Source organism: Triticum urartu, chromosome 5A (assembly GCF_056163025.1).
Source record: "Triticum urartu cultivar PI428250 chromosome 5A, HENAU_Tu73, whole genome shotgun sequence".
NCBI lineage: Eukaryota > Viridiplantae > Streptophyta > Magnoliopsida > Poales > Poaceae > Triticum > Triticum urartu.
The window spans coordinates 613,635,547-613,653,346 of record NC_141877.1 but is presented as its reverse complement, the minus strand read 5'-3'; the positions used below and the strand labels follow the sequence as shown (position 1 = coordinate 613,653,346).

The window sequence follows — 17,800 nt, the reverse complement described above, 5'->3', positions numbered from 1 at the left end:
CCTCGAGGAGGCGGTGCTGGACATCAACGGTGTGTGTGGGTAGGGGGAGGGGGAGATGGCGCTGCACTAAACGATGGCACCGCACTTCCATGCTGATGGTGCGACGACACAACTGGCTCGGGAGGCGTGCATGGGCAGCGACATGAGGTCACGCAGAGGAGGGGAGAGCACACGGGGTGGTAGGCAGTGTCCATGGCGTTGACAAACAAAGTCACTTAGGCGACGTGGAAGGAAGAAGAGGTTGGAGGTTGGTTGGGGCGAAACTTCCCTCCCGCCAACGATGGGATTATTTGGGGAAGGTCCTAGGAGGCAGGTGATTTTTTTAGGTTATACCCTGAAAATATATGGATATTCTACACTTTAGCGATTCTGATAGAGTTGGGTTTAAACCTGTATTTGCAGTTTTGAGGGTCAATGCAGACTTCTAGAGATTCTCCTAGAGTTGCTCAAGACTGGAACCAAACACACCCTATTCTCACAAAAAAAAAATCATCCAACAACAGTAGAAAAATCACAGTTACCTTCCCAAGAAATAATGCATATGCAACATGTAACTTTTACAGCGCTGATATACGAAACACAGGTACAAAATATCCATGGATACACACCAGAGTCAAAAACAGGTAAAAACAGAGATAAGGTGCAAAACACCTGCCCTGTTCGGTTTGAGGAGGTTTGGCAGGGATTAGCAGGGAATATAGCTCAAAATCCTGCCAATCAATCACTCTTAATCCACGGCAATCCTTGCCAAACCGAACATGCCCTCAAACCATCGGAAATCAAGTACCAAGAATTAACACTCCACGCATAACAGGAAAAAGAATCGGACACCGAGAGATGCACGCCAGACCGATGGAATGGAGGATGGCAAACTACTGTAGCATCGCCATGGACGCGGCCATGGCCAATGCCACGGCATAGCCCGCGCGGACGACGGCGGCGCCGTTGGAGTTCGGCGCGGGCGCGGTCGTCGTTGCCCCTCCGTCAGACGTCGTCGCCGCGGCGGGAGGGGTCGAGGCGCTGCTGCCGCTGGTGTCTCCGGCGCGCGGGGACGCCGCGGCCGGCGCCGGCGCGGTGGCGGAGGGCGCCGGGGACGGGGACGGGGCCGAGGAGCGGGCCTTCTGTGTCTTGAGCACGCGGACGTTCAGCTTCTGGCCGGCGGTGCAGTGGCCCGGCACGCCGCAGATGAAGAAGCGGTGGCCGGGGCTCTTGATGGTGACCTTGTCGTCGCCGGAGGTGTGCGTGGCGATGGGCGTAGAGTTGGTGCAGCTGCTGTAGTCCGCCTTGTTCACCTCCAGCACGTTGTGGATGCCCTGCGGGTACTTGAACTCTGCGTGCAGTGCAGACACGCAAATCAGATTGGCGCCATGAACCCATGATCGGCGCAGGCAATTAATTAGAAACTGATTACTTTTAGATCATCTTTTGGATCACACCAAATGGATGAAATGATCACGCAAAGTGTCGGGAACGGAACCAAAACGTGCATCACAAGGTAGGTAGATCGGTCGATCGACAGAAGGAAATGAGTACACTGGCTTTCCGCGCCAAAGCTATAGCTAGCAAGCTGGTACACACATGCTTCTGATTTACTCATGATTGAAAGTGTCAAAGTGCTTCACTTTACAACCAATGAGGAGTCCACACTACTATCCTGGAAGATGAGGCTATTACTCATTTCCCAGTAGCTTGACAATATGCAAATGATTTCCTAGGGCTTTCAGACCTGCTAGGTGCTTATGTACTGAAATGCAACTGGCATGCTGGAGCATCAGGCACACCACATGGCCAAAATGCAGTACTGAAGCCATTTTCTAACTCTTCTGTGCTAAGGGCATCTCCAGCTGTTGCCCCCCCCCCCCCCCCCCCCAGGAGGCGTTTTTTTTCGCCGCCTGGGGGACTGCCGGCGAAGATTTTGACCCTGGGACGAAAAATTTTCCAGCCGTCCCCCCACCCAAGACGCATTTCGAGGACGCGTGGCGGCACCGCAGCTCGACACCGTCTTCAGCACCATCGAGGACGCCTGCCACCGTCCGCCGCACGCTCCTAGGCACGGGCCTTGCCGCCGCGTACCACCATCCCTCCTTGGCACGGCATGTGCAGCAGCCACACCGCCCGCGAGGTCAAGGAGCGAGGAGAGGAGGGAGGAGGAAGGGGGGCGCCTGGCCGCGCCCGCGCCTGCGCGCGCCTGGCCGCGCGCGCCCTCCGTGGCCGGCGCCGACCAGGACGGAGAGGAGGGAGGAGGAGGAAGGGGGCGCCTGGCCGCGCCCGTGCCTGGCCGCGCCCGTGCCTGCCCGCGCCTTGCCGCGCGCGCCCTCCGTGGCCGGCGTCGACGAGGACGGAGAGGAGGGAGGAGGAGGAAGGGGGGGGCGCCCGGCACGCCACGCCCCACACCGTGGACGAGTCTGGGAGCACGCTGCTCGACCTCGCGGAGCTCCTCCTCGCCAACGGAGCCAATAGCACGCCGGCTCCAACGCGCTCCACGTGGCTGCCCGCAGCGTCTGCTTCTCCTTGCTCATCCTCCTCCTCCACTTCCTGGGGCTCGGCGAGGCGATTCTGGCGGCCGGAGCGGTGAGGAGGCGGGCGACGGGGCGGCGCGAGGCAGTGCGGCGAATAGGCGGGCGGCGAGCGGGGAGAGAAGCGAGGAAAAGTGGGCGAGATTCCTTTTGCATGTGGGCGAGCGGGGAGAGAGAAAGGGAAGAGAGGCTGGCCTGTGGGGTTTCGGCATGCAAAAGGGAGTGCCGGCGGTCCCAAGCGCCCCCCGGTAGGCTGGGTGTGGGCTGCGGTCGCCGGCGCTGTTTTTGCTTCAATCCGGCGAAAAACCAGGACTTGAGGGTGTGAGTGGAATGTTTTTTTGCTGCCGGTGCTAAAAAAGTGGCCTGGGGGCATGGGTGGAGATGCCCTAAAAGCTCAGGCAATGCACTAGCAGATCTAGCAACCAGCAAGAACAATAAATGGGGCAGCACAACTGCCATGGTTTATGGCATGTGCAGTTTCGTGAATTCAGAGTTCACTAGGTCAAGTGGTCCATGCAGATTTTCTTTTCATTTGAAAAAAGAAGAAGTAACGATCTGCCCACCTGAACTCTGCATTTCTTCAGACACAGAATAGTAATGCAGAGAGGGTGAGCTAAACTTATGGGTCATGTAAATACTGTGCGCAGACAGCATGAAACCTCTGTGAACGCCTTTAAGACCCACCGACCACGCAAAACTTGTACTCCCTCTGTTCCGAATTATTTGTCTTGAATTTGTCTAGATACGGAGATATCTAGCACTAAAATGAGTCTAGATACATCCGTATCTAGACAAATTTAAGACAAGTAATTCGGAACGGAGGGAGTAGGTGTGTACTGCAGCGTGCAGTAAAATCAAAGACAGTGCTATATTTTTTTCTCAAATTTTGTTTTTCAGGGCATGGTTAAAAGCAAGACTCTTCATCTGAACGCAAGACGCAAAAAAGGATGGACGGTGCATTTCTAAAGTACTCATCTGACGGCGACAAGTCATTAGCACTCTATATTTGCATCAGTAATCATGGCGATGGGAGAAGAGATGCTGCCTGCTCAATAATCGCAGCATGTGCTACTTAACTACTCCACTATTTTCTTTAATCGCAAAAAAAACTAGTATTATCTCTGTATCAAAATGTAAGACATTTTTGTAGGTTAGTTTAGCCTAAAAAACGTCTTATATTTTGATACGGAGGTAGTATTATTTTACTGTTTAAGAAAACTACTACTACTTGGAAGATTTGCAGTTACTTGCATCGACAAACAGAGAACCTCACAATTCTTTGGCATAGAGTTTATGACTCCAAGGATGTATCAAAGTTCAGCAAGAAGGAAGCTACTACAGAGGAACAAAGATGTGTAGCTAGCCTGAAAACTACTCTGAAACGAGGAACTTACCGATGACGTCCCCCACTTTGAAGCTCTGCTTCCCTGCCCAGTCGGCGTAGTTGACGTTGCCGAGGATGGTCCACCCGGAGGAGCCGCCGACCTGGTAGACCGCCGCCGACGAGGTCGCCACCATGCCGGCCAGCGCCAGCGCCAGCGCCATCACCACGGCCATGCCCCTCACGCCCTTCATCTCTCTGTCACGCACCCTCTGCTCTGCTTCTGTGAAAGGAGGGGTAGATGGAGATGCCAAGAGCAGAGCACACGGAACGAATGTTGAGCAGAGCAGTACTCTCTCGCGCTCTGCCTTGCCCTTGCACCAATGTGGCGCCAGGGAACGCAATTTATAGTGCCTCTCAATTGCCTTTATTGACGATTTTACCCCTAGTATTTTAGTACTCGAGTAAAATTGAGCTTTTTACCAGCTAATCGAAACCCTGTTTGGGCAGACACCCTGATTTGGTTATGTTTAAAGCAAACTTGATTGGATTCTTTGCTCGAGATGCATGCATGCATGGGTTGGTCCTGCGTGCCGGAGCTGAGCTTTGGCTGGTCTTTGGTTATTCTCTGTTCCTTGAGTAAAGCAAACTCAAAAGCTGGCTGTCAATCCAAGTCTTGATCATGAGGCTGGTCGATGGATGGTTAGCTCGATCGGCCTGTGAGTGCATGCTGGTACGTGCTGTCAAGTCCTCCCGGCTCGAGATCTTTTTCTTCTTAAGGAAGCAACTGCGACCATGCATAGATGCAAAGCGCGCTCTGTTGGTGTAGGCACATCTTCCTTCCTTCGTTGCGATGCGAATGCGATGGCCTATATGCATATTCATATTCAGTAGGAAAAGGTGGTCGACTCAACTTTGCTTTTATGCATGTGAACGATCCGAAGCGCCAGAGATGTGGAGGAGAGGCTGCCTTTTGTTCATATCTGTCTGACCAAAGAAATGTAACACGCGATTTGCAGCGCCGGGTAATATATACAGCCAGCACCTAAACAGCATGTGAGGGCACGCATTTGTTTGTGTAGAAATCAAAAAGTAGACCTAGCGAACATTGGTGTTTATATAGCAGAAAAAAACATTAAGAACAACACCAGCGCAGATCCGAACATTTCTAAAATTTCAAACACAATTTTTTTTTATTATAAAATATCAATGTGCGTACAATGCGCCTTATAGGATTTCCGTGTACCATCCTTTGGGAAAATCCTATTGGCCGCTCATTGCGGCAAACTGCCGACGCTCCGCGCAGGGGGCGACCGACCGAGCAGTCCTTTGGGCCGGCCCACTTACATACATAACTTACGAACTGCCCCACTCTGGTTTGGTGAATCTTCTAGAAGGTTTCATGAACCGGTTTTTTTTCCTTTTATTGGTTTTTCACTTTTTTTACTTTTCTGTTCCTTTATCTTATCTTTTTTTCGTTTTCTGTTTCTTTTCCATTTTTTCGTTTTTCGTTTTTTGTTTCCTTTTCTTTTTCAAGTTTATTTTTCTTTTTCAGAACATGTCCATAGTTTTACAAAATGTTTAGGATTTTCTTTTTTACTTCTTTTTATTTTTTCAAAAAAATAAAAAATTTAAATTTTGTTTGTGTTTCCAAAAAATGTTCTCATTACACAAAAAAGTTCAATACTTTTGAAATTCAGAAAATGTACCGAATTTCAATTTTTATTCACATATTCAAAAAAATCGCGCTTCCAAATTTGTTCGGGATTTTTTAAAATTGTTCCCTATTTCAAAATTTGTTCTCTAGATTCGAAAAATGTTCGTGCTTCCAAATTGTTCAGGATTTTCCAAAATTGTTCTCCGATTCAAAATTTTTTCTCAAGATTCAAAAAATGTTCATGCTTCAGAAAAATTCCGCGCTTCAAAAAAAATTCCGCGCTTCCAAATTTGTTCTCAAGATTCAAAAAACGTTCGTGCTTTAAAAATTTCTACACAAATTCCAAAAATGGTCATGTTTTCGAAAAATCTGTGGGAAATTCAAAATTTGTTCGTTTTCATGAAATTTCTTCACATATTCAAAACATGTTCATGTTTCAAAATTTGTTCACAAATTTAAAGAACTGTCCGCATGCTTAATTTTTTTTGACTAATTCAGAAAATTGTTCTTGTTTTCAAAAAAATTTCACATGTTCCAAAAAATACTGAAGTTTTGAAAATTTGCAATTGGCTGAATTGGTTTTAATTTATGGAATTGGCTGAATTGATTTTTATTTTTCGATAATGCGAAAGTTTATTTAAACTCCCGCTGCTAAACTTTCGTAGTAGGTAGCTTGGCATAGTGGCTAGAGCATAACGTGCTACTAAGGAAGGGCGTGTGTTCGAATCCTCGTTTACAGCATGTTAATTTTTAGCGAATTCTTCGGGAGACACTAGTTAACGAGCGCTCCTTCGGAAGCCTCGATCAGCGCCACTTCGCGCACTCGCAGCCATTCATCATGTGTCGCGTTCTGAGCGCTTCCTTTGAATTTTTTTTAATTTTTCCGCACGCGTTTTTGGCTATTTGAACTTTTTTCTGTTTTTTTTGACGTTTTGGTTTTCCACCGGTCTTCCTTAGCTTTTTGACAAAAAAATTGATTTTTTCGCAAAAAATGTTTTTTCCTTTCGCGAGAGTCACGGTTTGGCTTCTGCGAGAGGCATGGTTTTGCTTTCGCGAGAGTCACAATCGTGTCTCTCGGAAACTAAAAAAAAAATGTGTTTTCTGTTTTATTCCTTTCACGAGAGTCACGGTTTTGCTTCCGCGAGAGTCACGGCCGTGCCTCTCGGAAACGGGAAAAAACGCGTTTTCTGTTTTTTTTCCTTTTTGCGAGAGTCGCGATTTTGCTTCCGCGAGAGGCACGGTTGTGCTTTCCCGAGAGTCACGGCAGTGCCTCTCGGAAACGAAAAAAAAAACACATTTTATATTTTTTTCGCGAGAGTCACGGTTTTGCTTCCGCGATAGGCACGGGTTTGCTTTCGCGAGAGTCATGCCCGTGCCTCCTCGGAAAATGAAAAAGGCGCATTTTCTCTTCTTTTTCTTTTTTACGTGAGAGTCACGGTTTTGCTTCCGCAAGAGGCATGGTTGTGATTTCGTGAGAGGCACGGGGGTGCCTCTTTCGAAAAGGGAAAAAACCTGTGCTCCTAATTCAGTATTTTCGTTCGGTTTTTTCATGAAAAAAAATCGTCAAAACCTATCAACATTGGATACAATTTTGAAGAGCTCGACGCGAGACGGTGAAAGCGGTTTGAGATTTGGACGCACGGTTTGAGAGATAAAATATTTTAAATAAATGGATCTACGAAAAAAGGGAAAACTCCTAGGTTGCGACAAGTGGCATGCTACATGTGTGCCACTTGTCGCAACCTAGGGAGTTGGGATGATCTTTATAACTAGTACTTCTCAACTAGTGATTTCGGAATTTTTCATTCCTTGACGCACATTGAATGGGCCGGCCCAATTGCACGACCCCTGTGCGTCGCGCGACCTATTGGCCGCAAAATGCGGCATATAGGAGGTCTCCATCCTTTGTGCGTATTCTTTCTTCTTCAATCAAAGGAAGTATTCACGAAAAAAATGGATTTTAGACCTTGATCTCGAATTCGCGGACACAAACAGGACATCACACACTACGAACCGGAAGAAATACACACACCGATACCACAGGGCAGGCTTTTGCGATATGTCTCTTAATCCATAATCCATCTTTTTTTTCTTTTGAGGCAAACTCCATAATCCATCTACTTGTGCGGTGCAACGCTCACAAACAAAGCTGCCGGAAACTTCACTTTCCCACGAACGATCCAAACATCTAGTACCATGCATCCTACGGACTAAGATCATCGAACCACACTTAGACACCCAAACCAAAAGGAAAGACTGTATCCCTCAAAAAAAGAGAGGAAAGACTGCTTCACTCTTCTAGCTTAATTAGTTACATGCAATAGATAAAGTGACTTGATCTCGTTCACTAGAACTCGAACAAGTGTTGATTAAAAAATGAAAACACTAACGTCCACACGTGTAGACGTTTGCATCTTGCCCACACGCGTTGATCTGCCCCCGTTTATGGATGCATGAATCTTGGCATGTTTATGGTGCCATGTAGGACTGAGCTGGTGTGTGGGCATTCATCCGGTCGCCCGCACGTCCGTTTCACTACACGGAGGGGTCGGTGTGTGAGCGTTTAGCAGTTCGCTCACACGCTAGCTTTCACTCACGCACAAGAGCTTGTGTATGGGCATTTGTCATCTCGCCCGCACGCCCGTCTTCTCTCCCACACCCAAGCTGCCAGTTGCCATGCGTTTTGCAGTGTACATGGCAACTGCCCTAGTGTGCTTGTAAGTAGATGACAACTCTCTCTTTTTTTTTATTCGAACATGTCAGTTGCCATGTGTTTTGCAGGGTACACGGCAACTGCCCTAGTGTGCTTGTAATCGGATGGCAACTCTCTCTTTTACCCGAACATATTGTTTTGCCATGTCTCTTCGGAGCGCTACACAGCAACTGCCTAGTGTTAGTAGGTGGCAACTCCTAAGGTTTTCAAATCATGGCAACTGTAGTAAACCAAACCATACATGGCAACTGCTTAGTGTTAATAGGTGGCAACCTCTAAAGTTTTTAAATCATGGAAACTATAGTAAACCAGACCATACATGGCAACAGCTGCAGTTGTCCAAAATGGCATCTGGCACTTGACCTGAGATGGCAACTGCAGTTGAGCAACCATGGCAACTGCAGTTAAACGGACATTGAAGAGGGTCCGGACCATGGCAACCGCGGGACGCGTGGTGACTGTCACGCGGGGCATGCGGGACCGTGAGGTAGGTGGCTAAGAGAGGTCGTGTGGGCGTCATGCATTTTGCCCACACGTAGGCGTGTGAGAGGGACCACAAGGAAAAAAAGGCATATGGACGCTAGTTGTTTTGCCCACACGTAGGCGTGTGGGCTGGTTCTCTTAGACACCACACAAAACGTGTGGGCAAACCCTTGACGCCCACACATGTGGCAGTTATCGTCGTTCTTAAAAAAATAGGGACGCCCACACGTGTGGGCTGTGACTACTTCGCCCAAACGCTCTCTCTGTCGTTAGATGGGCTGCATCAATCTTAGAGCAAGGCGTACTGCCACGTCAGCCGGAGCGGTCGTGTGGGTTGTTTGGGTCCTCGCCCGAACGTTAGCCTCTCCTTGCTGGCTCACTTCCCCCCTTTCCTTATCTTCTTGGTGACCTGATGGAGAGAGTGAGAGCATTGAACGAGAGAGAGAGAGAGAGAGAGAGAGAGAGAGAGATCCCGGCGATGGGAGAAGGGGCAGCAGCTTAGGTGCGGCAGCTCGCCAACGGCGGCCTCGGCGGCTCCATGTAGGGTGGGCGAGCGGATAGCGGGGCGAGGCGTGAGGATGAGGGCGTCGTTCGAGAGCTCCTGTCCCAGTAGGAGCTCGGGCCTGGAGGTCGGAGACGCGATGTCGTCCGAATCGACGTGCTGCGACCATATCCGCCTCCGAGGACGGTGGGAGTAGCAGCTGCACTGTCGGCCAGGGGAGGTGGTCGCTGGGAGCAGCTGCTACTTCGTCGGCCGCGGATCCACATCGTCAGCTGTGGTGGCGGCGGCGGAGAAGATGCGGTGGTCCTGATTGTTAGAAGGGAGAGAGGGATTGGTGGAATAGTCGTTGTATTGCTTGAGCCTCGTGGGCATATATATAGGAGTACATGATCTACTTAGAGTACAAGGCAAGCCAGAATATTTCCTAGTCTAACCTATGTTTCCTAATACAATCACGTTACTCAACATCCCCCAGCAGTCACAACGGTAGCGACGCAGACGGTGAGACTGGAGAAGAATCCGAAGGCAAGCCGACGGACCCCCCCCCCCCACAATCGTAACGGTCGATGCATCGTGGAGTCGTGGCTGGAGTGGAAACCAACGAGGTTGCTCAAGCAGGCGGTAGCCCTCTGTGCCGTTTGTCGATGTAGCCGAGAGGCGAGGGTGGTGTAGCCGTGGTCGAGGTAGCCGCGCGAAGAATGCCGTGGTCGATGTCGAGTCGGGGAGCCGGTGTCGAGGATGTCGCCGTGGAGCCGCGGGAGCAAGAGGGCGCCGAGTTAGCATGGGCGCAGTGGTGTCGAAGTAGTGGTGCGCCAGGAAGAAGACGTTGTTGACGACGCGTCGCGGCGGGTTTGCCAAGCCCAGGGACACATCGTAGTCGAAAGTACGCACCGGTGTTGCCAGCACCGGGCATGCGTAGATGGACGAAGACGAAGTTGACGAAGCGCCACACCAGGCTTGCCAGGCCGGCCGGGGAAACGTCGTGGACGAAGGCACGCATCGGTGTTCCCAGCACCGGGCATGCATAGACGAGGACCTACACAAGTTGTACGCCATGTCGGAGGAGTCGGAGAGGCCAGCAGAGAAGGACTCGACGACGGTTGCGGCGTCAATCAATGCGGAGCCGATGTCGCCTGTGGTTGTCGGAGTAGACGAAGTGGTCGGGGTAGATGACGGCGACGCTGGCAACGGGCCGGTGCTGGGCGAAGACGAACGAGGTGGACGGGCGACGGCAGCTACGTGGGTAGCGGCGGCGGCTAGGTTAGGAGCGCGACGGAGGTGCTCGAAGTAGGCGAAGAACCCGACAACATGACGAAGACCGGCGCACACGGTGGTGTTCCCGCGCCAAGGGAGGTGGCGCGACGAATACCACGGGAAGTCAGCGCGCGTGGACGACGAAGTGGACCGTGGGCCGCCGCACTATGGCCCGAAGGGGTGACGCAGCGGCGGCGGGCAGGTCGGGGTGACGGCGGGAAGACCTCAGGGCGGCAGGGGCCGCGGGCGACGGCGCGACAACCCAAAGGGGTGGCATGGCGGAGGAGCGCGGGTCGGTGCAACCGCGGGGACGGCCTCTGGACGGCGGCGTGGACCCTGTGCCACGCTCGCTACGGCTCGACGGGGCGACGCAGTGGCGACACGAGGGTCGGTGGTGCCACGGGGACGACCTGGAGCAGACGGCCTCTGGATGGCGGTGGACCGCGGGCCGCGGTACTACGGCCCGAAGGGGTGACGTAGCGGTGACGCGGGTCGGTGTAGCTGGGAGAAGAACCACGGGGCGGCGGCGCTGCGGCCCGACGGGGAGATGCAACGACAGCCCATTGCTCGACCGGTAAAGGAGCGCGCTGAACTCGGGACGGTCTTCACGGGGCTTGTGGAGGCATGCGCAACCGACGGGCCAGGTCAGTCGCATGGCGTAGATGAGGCGGATCGCGGCGGCGGACGGGTGATCAATCCGATCGCGCACGAAGTTGGGGACGCCGCTCGGTGGAGGCGCGGTGGCAGCGGAGTCCGAGATGAACCGGCGGCGGCGGGCGGCAGGGCAGTTATGATTGGTCGTCACATGGCGCGAGGCCGCCGGGTTGGGATGATGCAGGAGTCCCGGTTGGAGCAGGGCGGTGACGGACGGCGTAGATCGACTGGCGGGCCGTCGCGCGAACGACGACGGTGAAGGGCCGCCGCATGATGCGAGGCCGCCGGGTCGGGGCGACCGGCGGGCTGACGCAAGGACGCCGCGCGATGCCGCCGGGTCGGGGCGATCGATGGGCAGACGCGCGGACGACGCGCGAGACCGCCGCGTCAGTCAAGAAGCCGGCCGATCGCGCCGGTGTTGGAGTAGAGGCACACGGGGTCGACGGCGGCGATGAGCGACGCAAACCGGATCACATGGACAGGAAAAGCAAAAAGGAGACGCCGATCAAAGCGAGCGGCGAGAGAGAAAACCCGGATCAAAGGATCGGAAAAAAAGACTTTCTAGGGCAGCCAACCAACACGGCCGCCGGACGAACCCTAGGTACAAGCGAAGCGGCCCTCGGCGGCGGTCATGGAGGCCGACCGCCCCAGGGACAGCGCGCGGGTGCATAAGCGGTGGTGGCTAGGATTTAAAACCCAAAAACTGATACCATGTTAGAAGGGAGAGAGGGATTGATAGAATAGTTGTTGTATTTCCTAGTCTAATTTATATTTCTAATACAATCACGTTACTCAACACTGATGATGACCCTCGGTTAGGGATGTCGCGGGTAGCGGTGGCGGCGCCGTGGATGGCAGAGCATTCCACCCTTTTGAGGCATATCGGAGCAGAGTAGCTCAGCAGCCGGCGGTTGCAGCAGGGGGTTGCCGGTCGTGCATGTGGCGAATCTGACCGGAATCAGGCTGAAGGTCAACAACGTGATGGGAGAAGGGGTGGCGTGCAGGAGAGAGACGGAGGCTCGCCAGCCAAGCCCGGTGTCAGCACGAGCACGCTCATCGGGGTTTCATCCTTCCCCTTCTGCACTATGAGGCTGCTAATCTCGTGCCCCTTCTTTTGCTGTGTCCGCTTCATCAGCAACTAGCAGTAGCAGCTCATCAAGTTCACCCATGCATGATTTCTCCTTTTTTCTGCACTTTTTTGTGATGTGATGCTGAATGGAACCAAACTTATACATTTTTTATATTTTTCTCACTGCAAATTATTCAATATGATGCTAAGATAACCCAACTATGATGCATTAGTACACATAGTTCATGGCAAACTAGTTCAGAACTAGTCCAGTGCGTTCTGGTCATGGTAAACTAGTCGAAAAACTCTTTTGATTTCATTTTAACTTTTTAGTTAGCTGATTATGTTCGAGTGTGCTAATTAGCTTTCTTGACATGAACATTTTAATTTCGCAGCCCATGGTAAATTTAATTTGTACTCCATGGCAAATTAACTATACAGCCCCATGACAATATCTGAACTAGTTTACCATGACCAAAACGCAATTCTTTCCCCTAAAGCATGGCAATTCTTTTTTTAATGAAGCATGACAAATTTTAGTTAATTGGAATAGATTTGCCATATTACATGGCAATTTTTTTTCCTTGGACAATGGAAGTTTTGTTTTCAAAAACCATGGCAAATTTCAGTTAAACGGAATAGATTTTTTGGATGCTACATGGCAATTCTTCCCCCTAGAGCATGGCAATTCGCTTTTTTACGAAGCATGGCAAATTTCAGTTAAATGGAATAGATTTACCATACTACCTGGCAATTTTTTCCTTGGGCAATGGAAATTTCATTTTCAAAAACCAAGATTTCAGTTAAATGGAATAGAATTGCCATGCTACTACATGGCAATTCTTTCCCCTAGAGCATGGTGATTCTTTTTTTTTTATGAAGCATTGCAAATTTCATTTAAATGGAATAGATTTGCCATACTACATGGCAATTTTCCCCCCTGGAGCATGGCAACACTTTCTTTTTTACGAAGCATGGCAATTTAATTACACGCAAAATATGGCAAGTTTGGTAAAATACCATGGCAAATTTGATCATGCTTTTGCCATGGCAATTATTACTCATTTTTATTATTATTTCACATTCTTGGCAATTTTTTATATTAGTATGGAAAATTTGATAAAAAAGACCACGGCAAATAATGATATGCATTTTGCCATGGCAATTTTGATTTTATTTTTCGTGTTGTTTCACATACATGGCGATTTAATAACAGAAAAGGTCAAGTTTTGATAAAATACCATGGAAAATTTGAAAATACTTTTGCCACGGCAATTTTCGATCACTTTTTTTGTGTTAACAATCATGGCAAAAAAATTATATATCAGCATGGAAATTTTGACAAAAATTCCACGGCAATTTTTTATATGCATTTGCCATGACATTTTAAATTTCTTTTGTGCTGTTTGACATTCATGGAAATTTAATTACTCAAAAAGTTAGAATTTTTTATAAAAATAACACGGCAAATTTGAATATGCATTTTGCCATGGCAATTTTTTGATCATTTTCTTTGTATTATTTTTGTCAACGGGAAACCGTTTCAAATTCTCCCATGATCTTCATTTATATTATTTCACAATCATGGCAAACTTTTTCCAATTCTCCCATGGCAAATTGTTCAAACTCTTATGTCATGGCAAATCTGTTATTTGTTTCCATGACCAACACTTAAGTTAGCTCATGGCAAGTACGTTATTTTTTTGCCATGGCAAATTGTTCAATTTTTTGCCATGACAAAATCTTTAACTCTTTTTCTCATTGCTTCTACGCATTATTACATCATAATTATAGATATTGAGAGACATGTATGATCGTTGCCATGTTCTTATAGCAAATGCATTCTGTTTTGGATTGGACCATGGCAAAAGAATTGTATCCACCATTAAAACATGGCATTTTCAATTGTAATGCCATGGCAAATACCTGATGTGAATCTGCCATGGCAATTTGTCCACACTTTTTTGTGATCCAATTGTTCATCATACATATGAACATGGCAACTAAATCATATGTACTTATGTTAAGTTTTATGTTTACACATGGCAATTTCTCGCTTTATAAAGTTGATTGCATTTTTTCGTAGCACAGCAAAAAACTGGGCTTTTTGTCAACGCCACAAAATCTGGCCTTTTTCTTTTGTTTTCTTACTGGGCTTTTTCATTTTACAGACGGGACCTGGAGGCCGCTCGGTCGTGGGGGTAACATTTGTTCTGGCGATCCCTCCTGCCGCACAAATCATTCGGGCCATGGGGTTCTCCTGTCACACGTGTGGGCTGTTTTAATGTGCGCCCATATAGTATTATGTTGGCTAGTACGATCAAACGATTTATGTGGGCGGATGTTCATTATGTCACACGTGTGGCAGTTATCGGCGTTCAAAAAATATTAAGAAGCAAACGGCCGTGATAAACTTCAAATCGCAGCGTACCGTGCGTTGTGTTGCGACAACAACATCAACGAGCGTAAAACATCTCTATCCCTCCGAATCTGATTCTGAATCACCATCATATAACCATTCATTTGTATACCGGACGCTCTCCTTTGTCAACCAAGGCATCATCTCGAGGAACTGTTTCTTACCGTAGTTATTAGATATCTCCAGAAAACGGAGTCTCAGCGTCGACACGCTCGTGTGCATTTTCTCGCCTGGTCCTGCTTCCCAGTCATCGTCGATGTCGGTGCGGCAGTCGTCGATGGTGAGGCGCTCCAGCGAGGGCGATACGAGTGCGTCTCCATAGAGGCCGCAACGCTCGAGATTGAGGCGCAGTAGCGCCGGGCAGCAGGAGAAGTCGAGTTGGCCGTCGACGAGGCGGACGGTGTCGAGGTGGATCGTCGTCAGGTGCGGCGAGGCGAAGGGGAGGGGGCGCCGCGGCTTCCAGAGCACGTCTTGCTGCTCATGGAAGCGGGCCGTGAGGGAGCGGGCGCGGCCCACCGAGAGTGCGTGCGTGACCCACCGGTCGACCTGGGGGGTTGACCTCCCAGCGGTCCGAGTAGGGGTAGAAGAACTCCTAACTCGCACCTGCAGTAGTCGGGCTTGTACTCGCAGTAGTTGCAGTCGCGGAGTTTCTTCAGGTTGGCGTCGATCTCGAACGAGGGCAGCGGCGGCGCGGAGGCAGCGTCTCGGCCCATTAGGAGGCTGTTGACGAAGACGCACAAGGCGTCTCCCTCGCCGTGGACGTGGATGGCGGGGGCTGATCTCCAGAGGTGGCGCCAGCGGCGGGAGAGGAGGGATGTATGCACGGCATCGCGCGAGGGCAGGAAGGAGAGCACGTGGCGCAGGAGCTCGTCCGGCAGCGCACCGAACAGGTCGCCGCCGCCGCCACTCATTCTTTACAGATGGGTGCGGCCTGCGGCGGCTGGGAGAATGGAGTAGGAGATCGACTGATGATCGGGCCTATGTATAGGAATCCGGCTTGCCTGCTCCCTCTCCGTCCTCTTATTCATACTCCCACTTAATCCTATGCTATTAAAATGGAACGGAATATTATTCGGTATGATTGTGTTTCGTTCCGTTGGCGACTAGCGGTACTCAACGAGATTGATTGATTGATTATGCCGGCCTTTTTTATTGGTTTCTTATTTCATCCATCCCATAATATAAGAGCATTTTAATAATTTGTTTGATGAATTAATCTAGCAAGCTAATTACAATTTTTGTTTTCGACACATTTTTTGCATTCTAATCATCACTTTTTTTATTGTGCACAAACAATCTGCATGCCGAAAATATCTTTTACCGATGGAAAAGTACGTTTATAATTTTTTTAATACAGTACAATCACAGATGTCATATACATGCACATACATTCATTCATCCTATCCCTACGAGCAACTCCGAGATACTGAGCCGACATCATATCTTGAGATTGACGAAGTCATCACAGACGCCATTTAGTCGACGAAAACGTCTCCTCCCACTAAACAAGCATCCAAAAGCCTGAAATAAATCTAGAAAATTACAAGCACGAGTATCAACTATATAACTTGAATTCTGATGGGTTGGTTCCATCACAAGGAACCTAGCCATCTGAGCTACACTCAGCTCATCTGTATTATTAGGTTAATAGCATGGTGAAAATATCTCGAGCTAGCCCATGGTACGGCTGGCGAGCAGCCTGAACCGTAGCGCTCCACTTCTCTCTCCTCCTTCCCCACTGTCATTGAAGGATGTCACCAGACAAAGGCCTCGCTGCATCGCACCAGTTACGTTCATTAGACCCCCCCCCCCCCCCCCCCCCCCCCAACACACACCTCATGGTGGTCCAGATAGTTGTTTCTTGTGCAGCTGCATCGGTGGTGTGATCGGCTTTTTCCGAAGTGGAGGTGGAAGGAGCCATCGCTGGGTAAAATCCCTTTCTAGAAATTTGATAGCGTCCCTCATTGGCGCCACACAACTCCATGGAGATGTGGTGTTTTCATGAGGCGCTTCTACTCTCCTCTTCATTCGCTATTGGAATTATCGTCTTTGCCGAGTGGTCAGAAAACTCGGCAAAGGGTAATTAATACTCGGCAAACACTTTGTCGAGTTTAGCTCTTGGCATAGGGTACCCGGCTTACACTCTTTAGAAAAAGGCCAGTTACCAAATGGGAAAAATATCACATGATACCACCTCTTAGATGATACCATGATACCATTTCAAAAAAATACAATTTTAAATGTTTCAAAAAAATTTGAATGTTCATGGCACATGGATGTACAATCTCTAAAAATTTCAGATCCAAATTTCAAATATACATGGAGAAAAAAAAGACAAATCCAGCATCAATAGTGTCAAAAAAGACAAAAATTAAAACGCCACTATTCACATCCAGATTTGTCTTTTTTGTTTCTCAATGTGTATTTAGAATTTGGACCTGTAATTTTTATGGGCCGTACATTCATGTGATGTGAACATCTATAATTATTTTTAGATTCTTTTGAAACATTTAAAATTAAACTTTTTCAAATGATATCATGGGAGCATTTAGAAGGTGTTATCACCTGATACTCTTCCGTTACCAAATTTTGTCTGTCGGGGACTCGACAAACACATTGCCGAAGGCCACCTGGATTGGCCGACCTCCATCAACCTGCTACTCAGCAAAGTCCAATGCAGACGAGGGCTCGACGTGACCTCCCATCTTTGTCGAGCTCTTGCGTATGGCTCTCCGCTAACAAAGTGCTGTGTACCAATGTTTGCCAAGAGCTGATACTTGGTCTACGACTGCAGTGCCCCCGGCTCTTGTTTATATACTCAGCGAAGCATCTGGTGAGTGACCAGAAAGCGACACATGACACCATTATAGATATCGGCTACTCAGTAGGCCCTGCAACAAAAATACTCCTCCGTTTCTAAATATAAGTCTTTTTAGATATTTCAATATGAACTACAAATAGATGTATATAAACATAGTTTAGAGTATAGATTCACTTATTTTTCTCCATATGTAGTCCATATTGTAATCCCTAAAAAGACTTATATTTAGAAATAAAGGGAGTATATAGAAATTATATCATTGTCCACATATCACAAGCACTACCACTTTATGGCTAAAATCACATACATTCCACCAAGATCACAAAAGCATCATGTATGGTCCACACAAGCATTATAATTAACAAGTCACCGCTAATCACTTAACCCCAAT

The 17,800-nt window shown here is 48.9% G+C and overlaps 2 protein-coding genes across 2 annotated transcripts; both read right to left on the bottom strand.

Moving 5' to 3' along the window:
- Positions 1-503: 503 nt before the first annotated feature.
- LOC147973359 (blue copper protein-like) lies at positions 504-4,229 on the bottom strand. Its single transcript, XM_087522057.1, has 2 exons — positions 3,911-4,229; positions 504-1,330 (listed from the first exon to the last, which is right to left on the bottom strand). Exons 1-2 carry the CDS (start codon positions 4,089-4,091, stop codon positions 873-875), a joined length of 639 nt encoding a protein of 212 aa, XP_087378183.1. The 5' UTR covers positions 4,092-4,229; the 3' UTR covers positions 504-872.
- A 10,416-nt stretch (positions 4,230-14,645) lies between these two features.
- Positions 14,646-15,499, bottom strand: LOC147973358 (F-box protein At5g03100-like). The gene is made up of 2 exons (XM_087524654.1): positions 15,192-15,499; positions 14,646-15,147 (listed from the first exon to the last, which is right to left on the bottom strand). The coding sequence occupies exons 1-2, from the start codon at positions 15,497-15,499 to the stop codon at positions 14,646-14,648; spliced, it is 810 nt and encodes a 269-aa protein (XP_087380780.1).
- Positions 15,500-17,800: the final 2,301 nt, after the last annotated feature.

What these genes read in the sequence shown, in the direction of transcription:
- LOC147973358 (XM_087524654.1), bottom strand. Translation starts at nt 15,499, where the DNA reads ATGAGTGGCGGCGGCGGCGACCTGTTCGGTGCGCTGCCGGACGAGCTC. An exon ending in TACAAGCCCGACTACTGCAG is followed by an intron (nt 15,148 to 15,191) that starts GTGCGAGTTAGG and finishes GACCGCTGGGAG; the next exon opens with GTCAACCCCCCAGGTCGACC.
- LOC147973359 (XM_087522057.1), bottom strand. Translation starts at nt 4,091, where the DNA reads ATGAAGGGCGTGAGGGGCATGGCCGTGGTGATGGCGCTGGCGCTGGCG. An exon ending in CAAAGTGGGGGACGTCATCG is followed by an intron (nt 1,331 to 3,910) that starts GTAAGTTCCTCG and finishes CACTGCACGCAG; the next exon opens with AGTTCAAGTACCCGCAGGGC.